Below are 15,834 nucleotides of genomic sequence, written 5' to 3' on the forward strand. Positions count from 1 at the left end.
TGACCCAACTCCAAAGTTATTTAAGTTTATTTAAGAACTACTAAAATTCATGCTGTACATATGAAATAAAGCAAAATACCAGTTTCAGGTCCTAAATGACCTGCATTGTTCTGTAATACTCTAACAACCAACACATTTGGAAGAGAAATGTGCCATGCTTACTTTTCCTTATGACGGAGTTGAGGAAAACCGAACATTTACCGCAGTAGATTAAGTTTGATTATGAAAATTCACCAATGACCCACTTTGTATTCAACTTTATGTTCAAAGGCAACCCTTTTAGTAGCTGCTGTATTGAATAACTAATGGCGAGGCATGGGCCAATCTGAGTTCTTATTAGAGATGAAACAATCCTGGTTAGGGAAGAATTTAGTAATGTAATGGAAATGACAAATGCACCCCCCACATAGCACTCCAGTGAAGCTATCCTGAGGGAACTTATAAAATACTGATAATAATAAAAATAAAGACAAGAAGATAATAGGATTGAAATTATCTTCTTTCTGTCTGTTGTGCTTATACACAAGCCTCTTACTCAGGCAAAACAGTTCCCTTCACTGTACTGAAGATACCCAACCAAGTCGAAACAGTGCTGTCTACTTTTGGAAATCTGTTCCTTCTGGAATAGATATACTGGTTTGGTCTTAATCTCCCTTCCAAGGGAGCTGCCTTACAAGGTAGCTAAAAGAGGTGTGGTTTTCTTTATCCCATTCTGGAACATTTATTTGCACGTTTTCCCAGAATCCCCTAGTGGAGCGTCCATGGCTTTAGGTTTCCACACGCTGACAAGGCGACCTTGTCATGTAACAGAATTGGGTCTTCTCTCTAAGTTTAAGGTTAGGATATATTAAGCCCATATATTCATGTAATAGATTTGGGTCACAGTAGTGAGACGGGCAATGGTATAATAAGCTTATTTATTGGGACCTTTCAGTTTAAACAGCCATTTTGGCTGCCATTTATTGTAAATCTGCAGCTATTTATCAAGGACAAGCTTGAAAATATCTTGAAATGAGTTAATATTGCTTCATAAAAGAAACATATTTTCAAGTAAATTGTATACCATCCTTGGGTCTTATGAGTTTATTTGGAGCAGATGAAAGCTGTTAAACCTACAAATGTTTGAGCACTTAAAATAACAGGAAGCTCTGTTAGTGGATTAAGCACATATTTTCTACATGTTTTATGATTGAAGCAGAAAGGTTACCTTTTGAATTTCTATTTTTGCACTGTACTAAGAAAGTTGGTAATACAGTACTCTAGATCTACCAACCCAATCCCATAGGAATACAGGCTGTAAATCAAGCACAGTAAAATCATCAGAGGTACTGCACTGTATCTATGAAGAAAGAATTTCTAGGGCATTGAACTTGATAAAGCGTAGATACATATGTTTTACAAGAAAGAATAGTCAAGTAAAAATGAGAAAGCATTAACTTATGGGTAAATAGTATTCCATAAAGAAAGAACATAAAAAATGTTGAAAGAAGTGCTTTATATGCCATTTGCTGCTCATTCAAACATTTAATTAAAACTTTCCTTTACTAGACAAATCCAGATACATTGGGGGACATTTATTAGTACTTGTAAGCCAGTATTTTTGGTGTACAAGCCCTGAAATAATTGTAATACTTGTGAAGCATCGGTCATTGCTATTATTTCCCTCTTTACATCATCTACATACCAAGTGGGCATGAAGGGGGCACAGTCGTTGCTGGTGTGGGGCGGTGTAGAATGTTTCTGCCCCACATGTGCTCACTTGCTAAAGCCTGTGAACATTCAGACCCAATAGTTCACATGCTATAAAAAAATTCTACTCCAGTCACAAACAAGCAGAGAATGGTATACCGGCGCAGCTGCCCTACAGTTGGGTGGGGACTTCATTGTATGTCAAAGCTTGTGTAGGATAAACGTCCCCTAATGTGTGTATCACATGTTAGTATCACATTTTAGTGATATTGTAATCATAAATTACCCGTATATACTTGAGTATAAGCCGACCCGAGTATAAGCCGAGACCCATCATTTTGACACAAAAAACTGGGAAAACCTATTGACTCGAGTATAAGCTGAGGGTGGCAAATGCATTGGTCACAGCCCCCCCAGTATATAGCCTGCCAGCCCCCTGGAGTATATAGCCTGCCAGCCCCCTGGAGTATATAGGCTGCCTGCCTGCCCCCTCAAGTATATAGCCTGCCTGCCCCCTAGAGTATATAGCCTGCCAGCCCCTCCCGGTCCGTCGCAGTCACCGTGATGCCGCAAGCTGACATCATAGTGTGTGCTGATGCGGCTGACGTCAAGAAGACTGTGATGGATCGGGACCCGATGTCGGAGATGGATGCCGGGGAGACTCAGAAGGTGAGTTCACTTTTTTATTTTTCCTTGACTCGAGTATAAGGCGAGTTAGGATTTTTCAGCACACTTTTTGTGCTGAAAAACTAGGCTTATACTCAAGTATATATGGTAATTTGCCAGTAATAAATTTGTATCCGCACAGTAGTTGTCTTGTGTGTGGCCGCAATTTAAGGGTTTGTAAGCATATTTTTATATCCTATGTGATATGAGCGCTCTTAACCAAATGTGAAGCAAGTTAAGGGTTCACATATCTGCAGTACTAAATGCAGCCTTCCAAATAAATGTTACACATGGCCTCAACTGTCCTGTCTAGGAAGTCCACCACTAAGATGGCCATGTGCCATAATAATGTAGGCCATCCTTAACGTAAAAAGACAACTCATTTAAAATGAAAAAATTCACATTTCTTAACTCATTTTTGTAGATGGAATACCACTTACATTAGTTGTTTGAAAGAAAATACTCAATATCTTTAATTTACTTACAAAATGATTAATATCAACCATCTTACCTGGGAGGACATGCTTCCATATTGCAGGACTTTAAGAGTGATGGAGGACGTCTACTGGCTACACACAGGCTTTCCATGGCCGCTGATCTAGACTGTTTATTCAAGCAAACCACCACAGCTTCTTGCATGCCTGAAAAAAAATTATATTTTTTTTAAATTTTATTGAACAGTAGCAAAGAGAGAAAGAAAACTTTTTTTAAGTTATTCAGTAGTTTCAATTAAATGAAAAAAGGAAAGTTTGCCAAAAACCGTTAACTGCAAATTAAAATCACTTTGTAAACTAAAGAATAGACGAGTGCTGAAATGCTGAAGTAAAGAAGAAGCTTAATAGAAGACTGCTGCCACTAAATATGCATCAGTCCTACCATGGCACAAGATAAATGACCCCCAGTGTGTGGGATAGCAAGTCTAGCGCAAAGGGGAGAGTGTAAGATTCTATATTTTACCTAACTTTGGCAGTCAAGGCACATACACCAATGCCAAGCTGAACTAAAAAGGAAACACTCTAGTGCCAACAAAGCTCTAAAAATGTCACCAGATTCCACAATGGACCAATCTGTGCTAAAAAGAGGGGGTTTTGACGTTTATATGTTTGGTTTTAATCAGCAGGATATTTACTTACTTGAAGAGGAAGTTGGGAGCAGTAAGTTTTTACATCGACTGTGGTGCTACTATGTTCCTTTCAAAAGTCAGCCAGAGATAAAAATCTGCTTCTGAACCATATGTGTATTCAGGTGACAGAGTCTACTATAGGTATGTTGGATCCTTTGTGAGTTTTGGCAAAGACATGTTGAACAAATCTCATTAACCTCAGATATTTTCTCCTAAAACACATTGTATCGGCAATAGCAAGGAGGGCCAACATCTCCAGCTGTTACTGGACCACAACTCACATCATCTGTGGCCTCTTGATCTGGCACGTACCATGGAAATAGTAGTCCAACAATAGTTGAAGAGCACATGTTGACAACACACGATACATACACATACAGAATGTGGTCAATTTTATTTCTGGCACCAGGCATAAAAGGGAACATTTATCAACAGCATTTGATGCATATCGAATTCCCAAGAACTCCTCAGCTTGGTTTCCTTTTTGCACTGTGTGAATCTTTAAGAAATCTGGGAGGTTTTCAACTGTTCTACAACCAAAAAGACATGAGTAAGATTTGTCTGTATTGTGAATGGTGTCTTTGTCATCCGCAGACAAATTACTGTGTGCCTAGTGAAACAGAATATATGCTTGGAGTTCTTTTGTTAAGCACACTATTTATGATGCTGATGATTTGACCACCCATGGGGTTGAGGAGGTTTAGGCAAAGCATTTTACAAAAAAACCTATAAATTCAAACCCAAAAGTTTTACTGCACAATAAAAGGACAACCACCTTTTCATAATATTGAGTGAAAAACTGTTAACGAAAGCTAAGTATAAGATAAGTGGTGGGGAGGCAAAGAAATAGATTTTTTTTCAGGCTGAGAAGATCATCATAAGAAATTTTTGCATTTCTTTTGGTAAATAGCATAGGTATTTTAGGTTAAAGCAGGGGAGATTTATCAATAGGGGGAAAACCACAATCCAGTGTGTAGTCACCTCAGACCCACCACACCACATCCTTTTATATATTCTCTTAAATCAAAGCCACTCTTACAGATGTGCTCTCCCATGTTAGCTGCCTTTTAGCTAGATATGTCCAAATATGTTTGACACAATGTGAGCTGCTTTTTTTTTTAAAGATATTGTTACAATAAGGACAAAATGAAATTCTCTATGTCTAGGGGTGACTACTCAGTCATTGTTTTGTGAACTGCAACCCCTCAATTTGCTAGGACTGAAACATTGTATTGAATTGTCTATGCCAGACATTTCTGGGAGATATGCAGAGGCTCGCTAAAGTTTATGAGATCATGTACACATTTGTAAAGGTGTGAATGTTATCTTGTCAATTATAGACAAATGCAATCATAGTAATGTATGTTCAAACTGTGGTCATGGACTACTGCCCTTATATCCTGTATATACTGTAAAATGTTTTGATACACCTATGATTTTAAGGAATCTAAGACCTGAGGCAGCAAAGCAGCCTCAAGCCATGCTTCGCAGTTGGGATGTGCTTTTGGTGAAGGTATGCAGTGTTCTTTTTCCTTCTAACAGTGTATAGTGCAGTTGTGCTAAAAAGTTCTCTTTTGTCTCATTGCTCTACTGAACATTTCCCCATAGGTGAAATATCCAGATAGTCTCCAGGAAAAAAGTTGAGTCAGCCAATGTTGTTTTTGAACTTTTTCATTTCCAGGTTTCAGTTTCCAGGTTGGGAATATACAAATATGTTTTCTTAGGGTGGGAAAAAGACTACTATGCATCCAGTGCAACCTTCCATAAGGCAGCTCCCTGTACATCGCCTGACTTTCAAGAAGCCTAGGAATAGGATGTGGGATAATAGCCAAATCAGTAAGATTTTTCCAAAAGTAATAGACACCAAACGGTAGACAGAGCTGCTTCAATGTTCTTATGCTTTGTCAGTAAAATATAGGGAACTAAAAGGAATTACTTCTCCTTTGTATGCCTGAAACAGTACTGTGCAATACTATTACTGTGTCCATTTGTGTATAAATTTGTGTTCTATTCAGATGTTGTCTTAGACCATGCCTGATGAAGAGACCTAAGTAGTTTAAAAAGCTTGCAATTATTATCATCCTTTTTAGTTAGCCAATACAAGGTATCAACAACTGAGAACAACTCTCAACTTTGATCTATTTAACCACTGGCCAACATTGTATAAAAAATTTCTAAATAATAACATTTAGACATCTAGATAACTTGAGTTAACTTCAGAAAGTCTTTACTATTTCTGGATGCCTTGCGTTTGTATTACCAAGAGCTGTTTTCACTTCTTACAAATAGGATACTAAAAATACTGTGGTCTCTTTAGAGGAAGAAAAAAAGAACAAGGAGGGTAGAGAACCATAAATCATGGGCAAAGTGACAGATTCTATGTGGATCTTCAGGCTTCCAACAAAAGAAAAACGCAACACTGTTTATATTGAAGAGAATGGCATAATTGTTAGATGATATTTGATGACAGCATTGGGAAATTGTGAAGTTAACAGCAGGCTAAATTACTAACTAGTTCCTTCTGGTTGCTACCTTTGTAAGGTGAAAGGTTATGCGTAAGGCAATTCAGTTCCATCTCTTGAGACAGTAAAAACAATACAATTACCTTGAATAGTCTTTTTTGTCTGATGATATTCAGAACATAAAGATTATTGAAGAAGAGTTCAACCCCTATGTCTACAGTATATTCTCATTTCCCTCATTTCTGTGTGCAAATCCAATCCACTAGTGGCTCTATGTAGGTCTGGTTTATGTACTTGAATATAAATGTGGCACATATGAGTTTGACGATGTAGACTGTAGACTTACTGTCCTGTTTTTACAGATTATTTCTCTAATTGTTTCACAATGTGCAACTCATATCCAGTATACCAGAACCAAAAAATACCTCTCAGGATATAAAAGTTTTATGTTAATCAACCTTTTCCCCCACATATATGTACCAAGTATTTCTTCCAAATGTCTTATGATAGAGAAATACTATTATACTTTCCAAATCTGGTGCAGACTGATAATAAGCTGCTCACCTAAAGTCATCCAATATATGCAAACATTATAGTGAAATCTCCCTATATAGTCACCCAATAAAATGTAGTATTTTACTAATATATTTTCATATTTATTTACTTTCACATATTTTAGACTTTTAACATGGCTTCTTTTGATGGATCTTAGTATGAATGTATGTGTATTCAGAAGTTTGGATGCATCATAATTATATACAAGCAAATGGGCTAGTAATAAAAGTACATACGGTACTTATGAAACCCTAATGTGTACAAATAAAATCTTAAAATTTTCCCTTGAAGCAAATGTATTTAGATTCCATTTAGTGTGTGAACTGTGCCCGTAATCATAGAAGGAAATGTCCCGTGTCAATTGTGGTATATTCAAAGCAAAAAAGTAGATGATCCAGCACTCATCACATATCCAAATGTATAAAATAAAAGGCTGACCTGCACGGTTTGAATACTTCAATATCTGTCCTCATTCATGGTCTAACTACTAATTGTTACTCAATTGTTACTTAAATACTGAGACTGCTGGTGCATGCGTGATACAATGTATATACAATGTGCTACAAAAAGTATTATACTAATATTATACATAATATATACCATATATACTCGAGTATAAACCGAGACCAGTAATTTCAACACAAAAAAACTGGCAAAACCTATTGACTCGAGTATAAGCCGAGTGTGGGAAATGCATTGTTCACAGCCTCCCAGCCCCCTGTACTATATAGTCTGCCAGCCCCTGTTGCATATATCCTGCCCAGCCCCTGTGGTATAAAGCCTGCCCAGCCCCTGTAGTAGGAAAAAAAAACTGTGTACTCACCTTTCCAACATCCCCCGTAGGTCCTCTTCTGTCTCCGATGCTTCGGTGCCGCCGCGGGCCCTTCGGTCCTCCTCGGATTCTACCACTCATCTTCGGGTCTCCATGCTCAGCCGGCACACAGAATGATGTCAGCCGCTGAGAGAGGAGGAGCAGAACTTCCCAAAGAGGAGCCGAAGAGGAGCGGAAGAACCCGAAGAGGATCCGAACGACCTGAGATGGCACCGGAGAATTGGAGACAGAGAATCGGGTGACATCTGAAAGGTAAGTTTTGACTTTATTTTTTTAGTTGACTTGAGTATAAGCCGAGTTAGGGTTTTTGAGCACAAATTTTGTTCACCGTGTGGTATTTTAAACGGACTTTGAAAAACATCAAATTGATCAGGGCCACAGCAGCAATGAATTTATGTAAGGCCTTCAGCACATTGCACTTGGTAATACATTATTTGTGTTATTGATGTGCTTATTTAAATCAGTACTGAACTCAAAGGAGAAAATGTATCATAAATGTCTAAAAGATAAACAATGCAGAGTGTATAATGCATAGTAAATTTAAGACATTAGACATCTAGTATAACTTTGCACTTCCCATTGGTGTAATTGGTGGTGTACCTGCAAACATTGACGGGGATTTATTTACTCCACAATTCTGTCGGTTTTGCGAAAAAAGCACAGTCTAAAATGCCTTTCACCACATTTATCAATGCGTTTAAACTTTTTTTGGGCACTTTTCTGACTTGTATGGTCAAGGGGGCGTGGCCGAGAAAGGGAAGTGACTTGCAGGAAATCGTCAGTGCACCCAAAATTCTGGTGCACAGTTTAGGCCAACTGAAAGTAGGTCTAAAGTAGGAACCAACAGTCTTATGCTGCACCAGAATTAATCATCAAGGTGATAAATCTGGCACAGCAAAAGACAAGTATTCTCCAGTTAGAAATTGGAGGAACCTTAGACACATTGTTAACCCCCCCTCCCCATTATTTTTCTGCACAAATGTCATGAAAGTGTCTGAAAATGTCTAAAACAAATGGGGAGCCAAACGACAGGTTATCGGTCCGTATTAAAACAGATAGATAAATTTGTGCCAGTTTCACATTTATTCTCTAAACTCATGCATACCTTTGTTATATATGTAACTTCCACTAAGGGCAGTATTCAAATGGAGGAGCTAAGTTTAACCCCTTAAAGATCAGGATTTTTTTTAGGATTTTGCATTTCCATTTTTCCCTTCCAGTCCTTCCATAACCCATTTATTTTTAATTCTTCTATTTACAAACCTATATGAGGATTGTTATCTGCAAGATAACCATTTAATATTCTGTGTGACAAACTAGGAGGCTGAATTTTTTTTTTAAAGATGTTGGAATGGGAAAACAAACAGTTGGCCCATATACTGAAGGGCTTTATTTTTATTTCTTTCAATGTGCGGTCAAAAAAATCACAATAATAAGGAAGTTTTTTTTTAAAGAAAATCATAAATGCCACAGAATAACACTAAAGATAGTGGCACTAATTTATTATGTCTAGTAAGAGAACAAAACTTTCTGACTGTTAGTAATTTTCTCTTTAATTCTGCATAAACCAGTATGAGGCTGCTATTCTGGGAAGCTGGATAACATAAGTAAATATATTTTTTGTAACATTGGGGGAAAAAAAATAAAAACGGAACCCTGCTAAAATAGAGCAGTTCAAATGTAGGGTAGGTAAGAAATAACAAAGTAAAAATAAAAACTTAAAATAAAATTCTCATTAAAATACTACGCTCGGGTTGATATGAAAATTGCAAACATACTGTAGTGTTCTGTTAATTCCTGTGGAATAGTGCTCCTAAGAAAACAGCAGCAACCATATTATTACTGGAAGTGACCTGTTCCAGTTCAGTAACAATGTAGATTGAGTGAAACATGTTAAATGAGGTTACAGGCATGGCGTCCAGCTGTCCGTAAAAAATAAACATTTTGAAACTCGTCTTTTATTTTTGTATTTTGCCATATGTACCATGTGGATTCACCTGCCTATAATATAAATTTATAGCCATGGAATATTTACAGTTCCTCGAGAGCCAGAATCATCAGACAGAAGGATTTTGCTTATGGGAGAGTGCAAGCTACTGAGCTTTGGTAGAATAGGAAGATTCTATGGGGATATTAAAATCACTCATCCAGAACCAAGTAAAAGGTGATTTTTACAGAATCACTAACATCAGTGCCAGAGCTTAGCCAATATATTCACACTTACACACATGTGAATATAGTCTGCAGCTAGGAATGGGAAATCCATCCTTTGAAAGACTCTGTGCTTCTTAAAAGAGAGAAGTAAAACTATTACACTACCAAAAGCACAGCTTCAAAGACAACTCATAAAAAGCGGATTTTAAGAGGGTCCAATAACAGACATTTTACAGATATTGCCGTTCCTTCTTGGAAAAGTACTTACTGCTTCCCTAAATATTACTGAAACCCTTTCGGAAGGAACAGAGAAAGTCGGTTTTAGAGAAATATAAGACCCTACTTTAATTCTGAGCATTGGTCAGGATAAAAAGCACTGGGGACCTGGGTTCAAGTCCCAGGGTCAACATCTGCAAAGAGTTTGTATTTGCTCTCCGTGTTTGTGTGGGTTTCCTCCAGGTCCTCCGGTTTCCTCCCACACTCCAAAAAATACTGGTAAGTTGATTAGATTGTAAGCCCCATTGGGGACAGGGACCGATTTGGCAAGCTCTGTGCAGTGCTGTGTAATCTGTGTGTGCTATATAAATTAAGAATTATTATTATAAAAAGCTGTCCTATACAATTGCAATCTTTGACCAGATTGTGTTTAACCAAACACTTGGTCAAGAACCCTCTATTCTGTTGATGGTGTGTGCTTTTTACTTTACAACAGTAAAGATTTCCAAAACAGCATATACCATAAATAACAAAAAATGTTAAACTATGTTTAAACATGAAAAGTTTGTTTGTACCTGAAAAAATTGCACTACTTGGATGTGTCTATATAACCAGCAAGTAAAAATGATGGTATCAGCAAAATTCTCTGAACCTGAACCAAAATAATTATTTGATCACTTATCACGTTACACATATATGCTATGTTGATTTTTAAAAATGCTGTTGTCAGCATTCTGAATCACTTTAGTAGTTTATATAAGTTTAATTCACATCACCTGGCACCCTGCCAGCATCGTGTGATGAGTGCCTGTGTCAGTCTTCTTTCTTCCAAACTCACCCCTCCCAACATCCTGTCATGTGAATTAAGCAGCCAGGGGAGGGAGGGGGATGACGAGAAGAAGAGGAAGAATGCATGAGTAAATGAGGAGACACAGGCACACACAGACTGCAGCTGCAAGGTCTACAAATACCACCTCAGCAAAGTACGGTAGATTTCAAAGTTGTAGACAGAGACTGCAGAGATGAGAACTACTGAGAAATAAAGATAACTCATAAGGACCAGAAACAGAAAATTCAGCTAGATGATTCACAATTTAATGAGTCACTTACCCCCACCACAAGATTCAGAGCATTCAGAGAAGCCCTCATACTCCCAGTCATATAGTTCATCAATATCCTTTAATCCTCCATTTTCCAGTTCATCCTCATCTGGGTTGAAGTCAACAGCTTCACCATTGCAGGGTCCCCTATAACAAGTTCTCTGAGTGGCTGGTTGTGATCCCTCACACTCATCTAGTGGCAGGTCAGCAACTGTCTGTGCAAATGACAATAGCACCTGACACTTCACACTTCTTTGCTGAACTCCTACTCCACAGGAAACACTACACGGGGACCATGGTTCTGGAATGAATCTGGAAAACACAACAAAAGGAGAATTCTGATAATCAATCCTGATGGAAACTATTGACGTTTTTTTAAATTTAAGAATAATAGTTTATATAAGGTACAAAGTCCTATTACCTAATGGAACAGTTATTTTTTCTCTCCAAATGTTGGTTTAGTTTATGGTTTATTTTATCCCTTCATTTATTTTGTTTTTGCCTAGTACCAGCACTCCTCTTTGACCCAGGTGTTTTTAAAGTAGCAGGAGACTGCATATGGTGGATGCCTAATTCCTCTCAGCTAGTGTCCGAGACCACATGGAACAGTGAGTATTCAAGACTAGTTCACACACGGTGAGCATTTAAGTCCTGTTCACATGGTATTATGCTGATAGGAACACAGGGCCCAGAGCCATGGGCGATATGCCTGCCAGTATGGGTGCTGGGGGAAGCTGGGTCTTGGTCACTGCTGGTGTGTTGCAGAGGTGACCTGTGTTTAGAGACCTAATACTGTAGGGACCCACTAGAACAAGGTACCCATCAAGTGGTTAGTGGGCTTATGCAATTTGATCAATGTAGCCTAGAGGGAAATAAATCATTGTATAATATATGGATTCGCGGTCCAGTTCTTTTTTCCCTCCCAATGTTGCTATTAGCTAATGGAACAAAAAAAGTTGTTCCTTCACTTTCCATCACATCTTCGAATACCCATCACATTTTCAAATACCTTTTTGTGAACTATTTGAGCTTTAATGAAGTGTCTACACATGGGACTTATAATAAATATATAGATTGATGTATGCGGTGCAGTAGTGTATATTAACTTAATGATTGGGATAAGAAAGAGTTCAGAAGTCTATTCGATTGCCATGCAGACTTTACTATTCCCAATAGTTCCTGCTTGGTGAAACCCTGAATACAGGCTTTGATATAGCATGCCTCTTCTAGAACATAAATCCCCTTTATAGTTATTACAAACAATTTCCTCTCATTTAGACTGGAATAAAATTGCTGGTTATAAAATACTACTTTGGTCCACTTTTTTAATCACATGCCCATTAAAAATAAAAAGGGCAAGGAAAATGTCTGTGTACTGGAATAATTATGGAATAAATATAGGAAATTTCGGATCTCCTAACAGACACTGGTAATGTAAGTTGGCTGAGCAATTGTTCAAATGATCTATTGAAATTATGAATAGATTTCCCATGAATTAGAGTGTTATGTACTAAGAAAACTCTAAGTCTTTAGAAAGTTGTCATATATAGCTCCAATACGCTTTTTTTCTGATTTATAATTTAAGTAAAACTGAGAAAAAAAGCACATTACTGTATTTTATCAGTTACCTGGAGCTCACAGAATAAACATGTGCGGCTTAGATTCTTAAACAATCTGTTGTAAATATATGCATATAGGAAACAACAAAAATAGACAAAGGACGGTTCCTCAGGTAATAAGGATAGCATATGGTCCAGAAGATCCCCACAAATTAAAGGTGCTCACCTTGATACTACATGATACATGCATATCAAACAAAACGCAGTGTAGCTAAAGGAATATTTTGGTGTGCGGCAATAGGCGACTTATGGCCCACAGCCCATAAACCAATCACCCAAGGGGATCAGAAGAAAAGTAGTGCCTCAAATGAAGAATCTCAGCAGCCACTCCAGTAAAATCCATTTAATGGGTATCAATAGTAATAAATTGTAAACCACAGTAGATATGTAGACTAATCTTTTGGTGTGTACCTTGTATTTTTATCTGCTATCCAAAAATTGGATTTTGCTAAACTGGAGAACAGTTTTTGCTGAGATTCTTCACTTAAGATGATAATGCCCCCGAGTGCCCCTTTTTTCTCTCTTTCTGATGTTGTAAAGAAAAAAAATGTAAAAAATATTTTATACCCATTTCCTTAAAAGATAATAAAATGGAAGACAAACTGGTAGAAAACAGGAATGTCAGCCACTTACCTTCTTTATACAGAAAACAACTCATAATCCAGAACCACGAAACTTAGAACCGAGAGACTTAAAGAATCCAATTAATTCCACCATACAAAATAGATGAAAACGAGCTGAATGCACAGATTTCTGCAGGTTTAGATGATCCGTGTATGATGGCTCTGACAGTTTCCCCTGGTATCTGTAAGTTGTTTTCTCTATTTACAAAAGGTGCCCTTTTGTATGTTTATGAGGGAGTTGGGAAAGATAGTTGTCAGCCAAATGACCACTCATCTGACAGCTATATAACTATTGTGTATGGAAGGCTTAAGCTGTAACCTAAGATAATTTTAGATATATAAGAGAAATAAGCCCATATTAGACAATTTGATGTGTACAATGCCAGATGTTGGGTGAAATAAACGATCAGCATATGTATACTACATGATTTGTTCCCAATGGAAATAAGAAGCTGTCAGATGTCTCTGGCTGCAGTTCATTCCTCATTCAGCATTGTAACAAAAGATACATGCTCTGTTGCTAAATATCTGCCAGATGAATGAAGGTCTGGCCAACTGTTACCACATTTATATGTCCAGCATGACCTGTCGCATAAGGCATAAACTGCATATACTGCTTCTTACCTTTCTTTTTGGGTGAGAATATATGCCCACATAAGGAGTGTCAGATCAGCAACTTATGGTAGTTCCAATGCTGATTTGAGTAATGAAACTATTTTTTACATTCTTATCTGGTCATACTACTCTTAAGGAAACAACCCTATGTTAACTTATGGCACTTTAGTGTGTATGATATTATTATTGTTGGCGAACACTGACGCATCATCAACTAGATTGATGAATGCTGCCATCCTTTTATGAAGTACATATACAATTTTCTAGGTGTATGTATTTATACACATGAATGTGAAGTGTTTTGTAGCAAGTTAAACATAGATATTTGAATTTAAATATAATAAATGACACTAGAGTCTTTGTTTCAAAATGTCATAAACTGGGAAACGCAAAGCCTAGCGTCGTATTCATTGTGCCTGCTAATGTGTGTTATATAGGAAAGTAGATCCCAGTTATGTAGTAGCTCGCCACATGTGCTTCATTTACAATATACTACAGTGTATATTAAGCAGCCCTACATGGCAATTCTACTCCTATGAAAGGAAAATTTATTTGACTACATTAAGATTTCAATTTCTACCCTGTAAGCTCCTGCACAGAAAGAGCTGGGAACTCTGCAGATCAAAGCTGTAAATAGCACCCATTAATCACGCTGCAACGGGAAATCGGCATAAGCTGCATTTTAATAATAGCATTTCTAGTTTCCTTACAGAAACACTGTGGTTGAATTGCTGAGTACTTTAGCATCATTTCCTTTCAGTGACTTTACAAAAACTTTACCTGAATAATTATCTGTAAAAGCACCAGACTTTATATTTCCTCACAAATCATATTCACACCTCTGTTTTTCCATTAGTTTTTTTTCATAACAATGTAAGGATAGGACTGAGCAGTCAGAATCTTATACTTACTAGGTTAGAAGCGAGAAAGCCTAAAGTACATATATTCAGGGGGTTTTATTGGTCAGCAGGGATAATCTCATTAGAGATTACTCCATTAATAATAAAGGAAATCTACCATCAAAATCAAGCATCATAAACCAGGGACAGTTACTCATAGATCCAGGCACTGTGACTGTGGTATTCTTTTTATATTTGTTATCCATGGCCTCTTTCCTTCTCAAACTACCCCCCATCCTCATTAGCATACTTTTAAAAGTTGATTCAAGGAAGAACTTGCATAACAAATGTAAGAAGATTACCACAGTCCCTGGTTTTTCATGCTTGATTTTGATGGTAAACAATGAAGTTTCCTGTTGAATGACAACAAGCAGTGATCTAGAAACCTGTAAATTTATAAATCTTCATCACATAAACACATTCAATTATGTGCTCGAATGCATCTGAAGTGGACAGCCACTTTAAAGGACACCAGTCATCAGGTCTCTATCACTAGTCCTGTCACCACTACCTGTTGGAGCAGCTCACAAGGATCCATCCCAGCCTTTATCTAGTCAATTCATACATTAATGATTATAAAATCATCTTTTCTTTATTATGTAAATGAGGCTGGTCACATGGTCAGAGGCAGTGATGTCACCCCTGTTATCCCTCCCCTCTCCTCCCCCTGCTCATGTCTGTGTGCAATGTATAGTAAAGCATTGCTAGTATCTGTGCTTTATCTGCTGACATGCTCTCCCTTCTATTACAGATGTGTGAGACGCAGACATCAGCTACACAAGTACCTGACATGTGCTGCTATAATATGGCTGCCTGGAGCTGTTGTATATCTCCTATACACACACAGGCTGCAGGGGGCGTGGCCGCCAGCACCAGGAAGCACATAGAGGAGCCATTACACCATTATATCTCACATCATTATACAGGCTGTCAGTCAAGCACTGGGGTGTGTGGCTGTGCCTCCCACTCATGAATAAGCTGGACAGCTTAAATATGATAATGACTCATTGGACATCTCACAGGTCATTTGCATACAGCTTTAGGACCCAATTGCTTAAGTTTACAGGCATGTAGAGGAACAACAAAGGGATAGAGGCAATGTTTTCTAATGGCAGTTTATGAAAATATATTTAGTTTAGGGGGTTAAGTTTGTATGTTCTCTCAATTTTTGGGTGGATGTCCTCCGATATCCTCCGACACTCCAAAACATACTGTTAGGTTTATTAGATTGTGAGCCCCATGGAGACAGGGACTGATTTGGCAAGCTCTGTGCAGCGCTAT

At 37.7% G+C, this 15,834-nt stretch overlaps 1 protein-coding gene across 3 annotated transcripts in view; it reads right to left on the bottom strand.

The window, feature by feature from the left end:
- Positions 1 to 15,834, bottom strand: part of ADAMTSL1 (ADAMTS like 1) — a 542,967-nt gene that overhangs the window by 57,969 nt on the left and 469,164 nt on the right. For all 3 annotated transcript variants that reach the window (XM_072154046.1, XM_072154056.1, XM_072154066.1), the window contains 2 exons: positions 10,808 to 11,109; positions 2,867 to 2,996 (listed from right to left, as the gene is read on the bottom strand). In XM_072154046.1, the coding sequence (XP_072010147.1) occupies positions 2,867 to 2,996; positions 10,808 to 11,109 (432 nt within the window). The remainder of the gene's footprint in view (positions 1 to 2,866; positions 2,997 to 10,807; positions 11,110 to 15,834) is intronic.

Source organism: Engystomops pustulosus, chromosome 1 (genome assembly GCF_040894005.1).
Source record: "Engystomops pustulosus chromosome 1, aEngPut4.maternal, whole genome shotgun sequence".
In the NCBI taxonomy this organism is placed as follows: Eukaryota; Metazoa; Chordata; class Amphibia; order Anura; family Leptodactylidae; genus Engystomops; species Engystomops pustulosus.